This window comes from Tigriopus californicus, chromosome 4 (genome assembly GCF_007210705.1).
Source record: "Tigriopus californicus strain San Diego chromosome 4, Tcal_SD_v2.1, whole genome shotgun sequence".
Taxonomy (NCBI): domain Eukaryota; kingdom Metazoa; phylum Arthropoda; class Copepoda; order Harpacticoida; family Harpacticidae; genus Tigriopus; species Tigriopus californicus.
Genome location: NC_081443.1, coordinates 3,704,852 through 3,715,073, shown reverse-complemented (window position 1 = coordinate 3,715,073; position 10,222 = coordinate 3,704,852). Strand labels below are relative to the sequence as shown.

The following is a 10,222-nucleotide window of genomic DNA, read 5'->3' as shown; positions in this document are numbered from 1 at the left end:
ACAAAGATCCCGTAAAAAGAAATGTTTCCTCCCTTAGGAATGGATACCTTAGGTGCCACAACTAAGCATCCGAGGTGACGTAAGTTCATGTAAAAAAAAGATCGAATAAACGGGTCCTCATTCTAACCAAACAAAAAAGTAGCGGAGGAATTGAAGTGCTACTTAAATGAACGTGTAATGTGGATATCCATTTTTAGGTTATAGGTGTGGAGTGGTTGGTGTCTCGAGATTGTTTCGTCATCTCTCCTATAATCATAAAAGCAAGAACTAACAAACAATGGGGATATCTTAAAAGTCTCGTCGAGACTGGTGCTGAAACATTGAAAAACAATTGCTTTGTGAGAATAAACCCCAAATTCAAAGCAATCTACGAGTGCAGTCGCCTAAATTAGGTGACAAGAAAGACGTTTTGCCATGAGACTGGTCGGTATTACTTACAAAAAATTCACCCCTCTATTCCAACAACCTGTATAAGGAAAGATTGAATATAAGCCGAATCACAATTTTACCTACAGACAGCAATGATATGCTGAGTGATAGCATTGGCTAGTCTGTGGGTATCTTTTAGATTCGGCGGATACTTTTCTTGATGATTTAATTGGCCTTCAAGATATGGAAATATATACTTGATTAATCACAAGCAAGTTATTTTCGTGTTCGTCGGTTCTCATGAAAGGGAAAATCGCATGTCTTAATTTCACCAATTTGTACATTTGTCCAAGATGAACACCACTGCACTGACAAGAACTACTGTACGTATGGACGTTTCATAGCTTCTTGTTGTTAATAACCAGAACAAGACAAAATCATCATAACAATTCACCACGCCCTCAATTTGCTTCAATGGATAAATATCCGCCACTCCATAAACGATCAACATCATATGAGGTTAGCGTTTAACTCCCAATCCAATCCTAGGTTGGTTGTTGCATTACATTGAAGCAAAATGCGGTCGGGAGAGCGAGGTAGAGGCCAGTGCAAAGTAAATATAGTATATGTTTATTTCAAAGACAATCTTGAAACCTCTCACACACCCACAGTGTCAAAAACGATTACGTCCCAAGCACGCGGCTTCAACAATCGAAACCATATCGATGGCTCTCACTCAATCTAGAGGAACAAGGCCCATTAGACGATTCCCTGACTGGGCTCAGGAGTCAGGAAACCTTTCCCATGGGCGCCTCCGTTCTTTCGCTCGCGACCTTAATCGACCCCGCCAATGTGCCGACTTCGGGTTTGAAACTCGATATCGTGGTCGTTTTCCTCGATCGCCGGATGGCTCAAGCATGGAACGTGAATGGCACACTTGCCCAACAATCGGTTCAACAGGGACCGCTCCGTTTCAAAGCAATATCCATAGAGCATGGGATTGAAGCAAGCGCTCGACATCCCGATCAAGTGGCAACTCATGAAAGCGCAGAGCATCAATTCATGGTTGTCCTGCAACGACAATGGGAAGGAACATGAGTGAGATATGAATAAGCAGTGACTACGACTATTTTGGGCGGATCGTCGTGATGTGAGTCACGTCCCGCTAAATCATGACGAGAGTGATGTCTGTCTGATCCATTGAAAGGCTTTGTCATGAAACCATCTGTCGTTAGGTTACGGGAACGGTGAGACGACTCTTCTCGATCGAGGATTGAGAGTTTTATGGATTCCCGAGAACGTTTGATTGGAGACCCTTGTGTTTTTGGTTGCCCTGAAGACATGATGTTTGTCGCACAGATTAAGGGTTAGTATGTGTTTGCTTTTCAATTTGAGAAATCGGTGATGAGTGATCCAAGATCAAAACCCAAACATCTGGTAAGCGAGCTCAAAGGCTCAAGTTACACCAAAACAGATTATCTTGGTAATCCCTGAAGAGGATTCCGGAAGAAATTCGGCACTCCGTTTTATCCGGAAGAGTCAACCAAAAATAGGCCCTTGTATCTACGGTATGATTTTTAGAGGTGAGGTTATGCATCGGTCTTCTCGTGATCGATGCATGAAAAATCATCCAAAATAGACGAGTTGGCAAAAAATAATCCCATCATCCTTCATCGTCTTCAAATCGGGTAAAGTTCTGGCACATTCGAACGTTTCTTTGCAACAAATAATGAATAGATAAAGGTACTAAAGCTGGTTGGGATTGGTTGATTGAATTCCTACAAATATCGGTGGTTGAGGTAAGATTGGAGTTAGCTGCCAATCATTCCAAATTATTGTGATGTGATGGTTTAATGAATGAATGAAACAGGCGGAAAACGGGTCGAAAAAGAGTTTTGATCTGTTTTTTCCACCTGTATTTTCCTTCCGCCCTAAAGGCCAGTCTTGGGAGGCAATTAAAAGTGGGCATGCACTTTCAGAAGGAAGCCAATGAAACAATGCCAACGATGTTCGTGGTTAGAATCGAAACGATGAAAAAAATCCCACCATACCAATGAGACACTTCCGCCGACGTCGATTGGAGTCGTAACACACTCACATAAACTGTTATTGCCCATGCATTACCTTGAAAAGATCTGTTCCATCAATAACAAGGACCAATACGTTCAATGGCAACCAACATATGCAGAAAACCATCGAGACACGGAACAACATCGCGTTGGTTCTCCGGGCTTTCTCTCGGTCCCGGATTTTATCTTTTCGAATGAGTCGGTTCTTTTGGAGGTAACGATAGATCAGATAGTAGCTACAGGAGATGACGGAAAACGGGAGAATGAATTGGAAGACCAGCGAGAAAATCGAATACATATGTCGCTTGTTCTCGCCCTGGATGGTCGTGGTTGAACCATTGCCTGAAAAAGAACACAGATCATTCGTACTTAACAGTGAATTCAGTTCTACCTAAGTCAAACTGAAACGAATTCATTTGTTACATTATCCTATATTATTACTTCGACACAATAGAACTTTCCGCTTCTGGGAAAACAGAGGCCAGTTTTTTAAGCGAAGGAGTGAATCATAGATCGAGGAAAGGTCGTACTTTACAACATAAGTTGGATCTTTTCCAGATCTACGATTCATTTCTTGGCTTTAAAAAAACTGGGCTCAGAACTCTTTTGATTTGGCAGAGATAAAAAAAAATGACCTTGAAACAAACCTTCGTAGCTCCAATCTTCGATGCAGAACATGATTTGAGACCACGGATCGTCCGAACTTTGAGCCGAATTGGCTGAGGATGTGTTGGGGAGACGGGGAATATGAATGTGGGTGTGTAGGAAAACTGGCGTGGACATTGTTAAAGCCAATGCTCCAATGGCTGGAATGATGAGTGCCGCCTACAAGAAATAGATAAGCCATCCTAAATAAAACTGAAATGCGTTCTCTGTCCGGCCTCAAATCTCATTTTTGATTGAAGACAGAACAATTGACGGGAAGAAAAAGCAATCAGTTAAGCATGAGTAATTATAATCATCCGCTTTAAATCTTGACTGAATTCAGGACAACGAACTCGAGATTTCAATATCGGCCATTTTATTCCACGGAGTGGACTTCATTCGTTCCCTCGAGGGTGCGAGGTTTATTCAATGGTCTTTGTAAGGTTGTTCTCAGTCACGTCATCGAAAGAGAGAGAGAGACCAACAAGAACCAACCAAACTAGCTACCACTTTGACAAATGGCCTTTTGTGTCCGAGCGCAGGCTCGTCAAAATGGGATAGTGATGTCCTCAGAATACATCAATTAGTTCAAAGTGCAACGAAGGCCAGCCTTTTAAAGCTACCCACAATCATCTATCCGCTTATTCTTGGTTCTTACTCAAGCGCAAAATGGGTCTTTGTCATCGCTACATCTGCTACAAGGATAATATTGTTGTTTGTCTAATGAAGAATGTACTTAGATAAGTGGAATGAGGACCTTCGTGTGTTTATGTGTGTTTATGCACGGACTTCTAGCGAGGTGGACTGCGAACAAAAGCAAAAAAATCGAATCTCCTAAACCGTTCACTTTATTCCAATTAAGCACTTGAGCCAAAACCTGCGCTCGTATGCTTAGGGAACTCAGGAGATATGTCCAAATTATGTAGTAAACACTACATAAAATTCAAATTTCCGGCCTGCTCTTGCTTGGTCAGCTACATAAGCTTTAGACGACATAACTTTGAAGCGAGCCCCTTAACAGGTAAATAGTTTATAAATAACTTGCCTCTAATTGAAAATATCTACATTTTCTAATTTATTACTTTAATTCGAAATGTGGCTCAGAGTCGGTATGACTAGGAGCAGGCCGATTTGGCGAGAAGCTCGTTCACTGTCCAAATTTCTAGAGGTTCGTGGTTTATGCTTGCCTAAATATAAGTCGAAGATGTAATTCGTGAATCCCTCGTACTAACCTGTCGAGTAGTGAGTTGAACCGATGATGGCTGGACAATACATCGGAATCGATCCAAGGCAATAACAACGATGATCATGGACATGAAGTAGACCAAGAAACAGGGCGAGGCCTTGATGCATCGACAAAGATACACGCTTTGGACACCAAAAGGCCAATACTTGGTGAGAACATCCGTGGCGCTGAAGGACATAGTGAAGCAAATACCTGAAAGAAGAAAAGGAAGAACAACCGAGATGGTCGTAAAATGAGCCTGTAGTTGGCGGGAGCGGCGGAAACCTTTCGGCCAGATCTATTTCAACCAAGCCGATCAGATTTCCCCATTCCCTTGGGACTTAATTAAGGATGGCAACTTGGAGATCTGGTTCTAATTCGATTTAGTTTGTTATAATTCGGATCGGATTGGGAGGAATCTCGCTCAATCTTCGGGAATTGAGAAGGAATGTCGGAATGGTAATTAAATAAGGGTGGCTAACCGGTTCATTCGGGTGTGAGAACTCTGAAATTGTGCCAAAAATCATGTCTCTTTGACGTATCTCACCTCCACACATAATACGTACATCTTGTACATATGAACCAAAAATTAAAAATCTAGAGACTTTAGATTTCTTAACGCTTTGCCGTTGGCCTTTAGAGGTGGTTAAACCAATCTTGTTTTTTAAGGTCAATGGAAATTGGTTATTGTGTGGGTGTACCTAATTTGATACCTTCCGAAAGAGTTCACGAAAAACTCGTTAGAAAGCGTGAGACACTTGACATTTCAAACGTCGCGTTGGAAATAAAATACCCCTTGTGTACCTTTGGAAGATTTGTAATTGGTCTCCAAAATTGGTCTGCAAAAAGAAATGCCAAGCTTTCCTTGTGCAAGAATACTGACAAGATGGTGTCTTAGTAAAGAGGTATGTTCAAATTTGATCTCGAAGCCCCCAAAAATGTTATTACTTTCGCGTGTCACAGGAATCTCGATTGCATGGGGTTTCTCAAGTTCATGATGTCATTTTCGAACAATTGCATGTGCGGGGCCAAAAAAAACTTCGAAGTTGAATTTAGGGTAATTTGTAAAAAAGTTTATGTTTCGCGGGCGAAGACCTCTTGAACATTATTGCTCCCAGAAATCCAAAGAGGAGAGTGTAAACCCCTGAGAGCGTATGTGCATCTGTCCTTTCAGTTTCTTTAGGGTATCCTATTTGGTACGTATGTAGTGATGCGTTTTTGATTGCGTTTGGCATTTCTGACGGTAGCTGGGAAACCCGTAAATCAGCTTTAATATTTAACCCTGGAAGGGTTTACTCTTGACTGAAACCTGTCTTTTTACGTTACGTTATGTTACGGTCCAGTGGCAGAGGGGTTCATTTGTTTTTTTCAAAGATTTGCTGTTAATTTTAATCAGCCTAGAGATAAGATTTGTTGTTTTGAAGAATTGGAGGCCTTAACAATACAGAAAGGAAGAGTCATCTTGTCCGGCTTTTTTTGGCATCCTTGATTAATTATTTTTCATTTGCTCTCAAGCTTAAAATGAGCTCAAATTTCCTCCTTGATGCCATTGCTATCACAGGCCGGATACGCCGAAAGCAGAAAAAATTTGGAATGTCATTTTTCTCTCTAAATTATATCCATTGTTATTCCCCAACGCCACACTGCGTTCAGTCGAGAGAAGTTTTGCACTTTTATCCCTACATTTGCGATAAAAAAATGGACTGACTTTTTGCCTGTCTTTAAAATTCTTGCGCTTTTAGCAATCAAACAAGATATTCGCAATTCAGTGTTCATTAAAGCAAGTTTTATTAAAGCAAAAACTACATTGTAAAATATTTTCATGCGGCCCATTAAATTTGGCCGTGTAAGTCTACTCGAGGTGTTGCATCAAATGCATTATTGAATATCTAAACATTTTATTTCGAAAACAAAAAAAATGCACAGAACGGCACATCTCACAGCAAGAAAGCCTCTGGGTAGTAAGCAGTACTGCCAATAAGCAATTTTTAGCACATATTTTCAAATAACTTTAGAGAAAAGCATCTGCAGAACCCGACATTGGCATAGAAGTTTTCTTAGAAGCGTACTAAGGTGATTTGCGCAGTTTACTCTCTTCTAAGGCTAACAAGTGTACCTCTCAATGCCAAAAGCTTATGCTAGGGTCATTTGATACCCAAGTCTATTGTATATGAATGAAAATTCAAGGGGTTAGTATACCCAAACATGATGAGAACTTTTGCATTTGTAAAGATATGTTACTAATCTGGTCATGGAGATATAGGCAGAAAATACCGGTACATTCCAAATTTGAGGTCTTGCTTCAGTTGATATTGAATTCATTTAACTTGATTTGTTTACGTTTATCTACATTTACAAGCATATTCATGACGAGCTCTTCATAAATCGAAACTGTGTTTCTTAAAGTTCACGTGATAAGGCAATGTACTACACTGCTGGTATTATGTGGCTAATGTGTCCAATGTCCTAAAAGCAAATGAGCCAATATTTCTTTATGCCTCCTCCTGTCCCCGACTAAAACTAAAAATCACTTAAGAATCTGTGCACTTACAGAGATCTGCTACGGCCAGATTTAGAATAAAGACATTCCTGGGTGTCCATGAATCTCTCCTTCGGATCATGGAGCAAAAGAAGAGAGTGTTGCTGACGAAGGTCAGGGTTATCACAGAGATGTAGGCCCACGAATAGATCGAAAACCAAGGTTGGTGGATGGATCGGTTGAGTCTGTACAATTCCAGGAGGTCCCATTGTTCAGCATTGAGGACTGTTTCGTCGAATTCGGTGACTTCCTCGGATGGATGCCAAATGGGAGATTGTGTTGGAAGCATCAAAGACGATGAAGAGGTGGAGGTTTCCATGAAGTCCATTTCCATTGATCTAGAATTTGAAAAAAAAGTTAGAATTGAAAGAAAATGAGAGCATCCACGAGGAGATTTTGCATCATCCGCTTTAGAATCCAAGGAAAAACTTGTATTAGCAATGTTCATGCTTGGAATCATTTGTACCTTCGACCAAACTTCGGGCCTTTCAACTAACGTTCAAAAGAGGCCGTTTTGGGCTCACGCTGCACATAGAACCAAACTGCAAAGGCCAGTCAGCCATTGGAACTGAGGACAAGGACAGCTCCTGATGAGTTGAAGATGGGCTGGCTAATGGAGGTAAGTACGGTTCAACATTAAGATCCCTGAAAGGGATCCTTGGTGAACTACATGTGTAAAGTTAAGATTCAAGTTTGGGCCTTGATCTGTTCCGGTAAATGAACAGTCCCGCGTAAAGTGGTGCACCCTTCTTCTCTTATATGCTCACTATGAAGAGAATGGTGGACTGATTGTTTCATTCTCATTCCTTGTTTCCCTCTTTGGAGTAGTCTCTTTGGCCAATGTTTTTGGATAGCTGTACCATTTTCTTTACAATATCAAGTTGAGACTCACGATATCATCCTGCGGATTGCATGAAATATCCCATTGTACTTGATCCTGGAGAAAACCAATTACTCTTATTGGTTGTCTATCCTTCTATCTTTCCTTTTCAACAAATGCATTGCTTTCATTCCAATTGGTATGTTGCTCAGCTGTATGGCAAAATTGAGATTGATTGATTGCATCGTGAAAGTACCCAAACTTACGAGGGAAAACACCTCTTCAAAATTGAACGAAATAGACAACTCATTCAGTCAAGCTCTTGGCGACGCTTGGTCTGAGTTTTTGGCTTAAAATATGTAAAACCAAATACGTTTACAAGCATATGATTAATCTAAAATGTGACTAACGTAAAAATTGATCAAATGAGTCTATAGGTGTCTGATCGGCCCAGGTTTGCATTGCGATCTATTTCAAGACCATTTATGACCAAACAAGAGACATTTTGTCCAATGAAATGTGAACCCAATTAGGAAATTTAGAAACCTGTAGTCTGTAGAGGAGTGGGCAGGTTTTTTTACGGGCAAAATGAAACGATACGTTCCCATAATTTTTTTGATTCGACTGAAAAAAATCGAATCTACCCGATCTCAAACAAAATGACGCAAAAATGCAAAAAACAAAAGTCAAAGTAACCAAAAACACAATGAAAGAAAATATAGTCAATAGATCAAAGCTCTGGTAGGTTGGGAGATCCGATATCAGATGGAGATAACGTTCTGATTGAGTTTTCATTATTTCATCTTAAACTGCTGAGATCACATTCCCAGTAGCGTTAAGAAAATCCACAAAAAGGTGAGATCATCCCACTCCAAAAGAATGGCTCAATTCATAATTTGAAGCCTTCCAATAAAAAACCCATATTTTCGAAAAAGTAGCCATTGAAGACTTTTGATAAAAATGATAATTTGCAATCACATACATGACTCTAATTGATGTTTGGTTGGCTTTCTCATTCTTTTCCAATTTGTGATTTGAATTTAAAAAAGTATTGCCTTTGGAAAGGACGGTACCAAATTGGCCTCCCATGTGGCCTTCTTTTGTCGATTCAATATTGAATTGGCACCATAGTACAAAAAGTTGAGAGTTGGTTGATCTCTGTATTTGAAATGTAAAAGGTTGCGGAAGAGCCGAATAATGAGCAAATACACTTTGCAGGAAATACGAATCTCGCTTGAGGATCGAGTTTGATTTCTTACAATGATGAAAGTTCAGGAGTCTTCATGTCAAAAGCTACCTCGAATCATACACATACACTTTATGGTTGTAATTGATATTGTAGGCTCTTGCAAATGCACTTGTCATGGAATATCATTGCTCGCCCGGATTTCTACAAGAATGCACAGGGAGGATTGGTCTTGGGAAGGCTAGACCCAACTTACCTTTGGTGTTTAAGTTTTGAGGTTTTCCTGTTTTCACTCGCGTCCTTTGAAAAAAGACACAGATTGACGCCAAATCAGATGAACGGGTTGCAAAGCTAATTCAAGGACGTGTCTCTTTGAGGCCTTAAAGCAACAAATCTCATGCCAAACTGGAGAATTTCAGCTGGAAGACAAAATGGGAAAGACAGAGCAGAAAACGGAAGAGAAGAAGCCAGAGGAGAGACCCGCCCACTCAACACTCAACAACCATCATCGAGCCGTTTTTTCCGAGTCAACCGTGGTTCATAAGAGAGAACTCTGGTCGCCTTTCCTTTCTCGACTGGCCTTCAAAGGCCAGCAAGGGGAAATAGATCGCCTGTTGTGTGACTTCCACACATTCCACGAACACCCTAAACGTCTAACTCGCTGGATTTGTACCAAGTTGAAATGGGTTTGAGGTGTCACTAATAAAGTAAATCATTAGCCATCCTCTCTTTTGGACTACGTATATTGTCATTGGTCGAGCGAAGCAAAAGCCGAGAGTAAATGAATTGTTATTGACGAGCAGATATATTCTCAAACTACAGATGGGAAAGTGATTCCCTGAAATTTAATAATACCTTTCAATTCAAAATTAACATCTTGGCATGATTTCCCTCGTGATCTAATTTCGATTGCTAATCTATGACTCATTTATTCCTGTATCTCTCGCCAAAACGTGGGCAGGAATCATCAGATCTTGAAGGTTCCTTGAAGGTTCAAAGCATTTCAATGAAATTGCAATGACAACAAATTCAGGTTTGGCTATTTCTGAGCTGTGCGTGCGGTAAAAGATTTTTTGGGGAAATGACGTTGTCCTTAGCTTTAGGTCCATCGGTAATCGAGACAACAGACTGCGGGCGCTCAATCCACGATGACGCCATTGTCCATTGTAGTATGGAGGAGGTGGACCGAAAATAATGTGACCGTTTTCTTGCACCGTTGATAAAAGAATGTGATATCTTTTTCAATGGACAACACTAATCTGGATTCGAGTTGACGTCCAATAATGTACGTGACATTGATACAATTGCGGGAGACGACTAGGGCTGGCCGAAACATGCAAATGCGTTTTTGGCAACTTACGTTTCCAAA

General features: G+C 40.6%; 1 protein-coding gene across 1 annotated transcript; it reads right to left on the bottom strand.

Annotated features, from left to right (window-relative positions):
• Positions 1-881: 881 nt before the first annotated feature.
• Positions 882-10,102, bottom strand: LOC131879708 (neuropeptide F receptor-like). The gene is made up of 6 exons (XM_059226087.1): positions 9,110-10,102; positions 6,860-7,185; positions 4,316-4,521; positions 3,086-3,263; positions 2,494-2,780; positions 882-1,440 (listed from the first exon to the last, which is right to left on the bottom strand). Exons 2-6 carry the CDS (start codon positions 7,179-7,181, stop codon positions 1,204-1,206), a joined length of 1,230 nt encoding a protein of 409 aa, XP_059082070.1. The 5' UTR covers positions 7,182-7,185; positions 9,110-10,102; the 3' UTR covers positions 882-1,203.
• Positions 10,103-10,222: the final 120 nt, after the last annotated feature.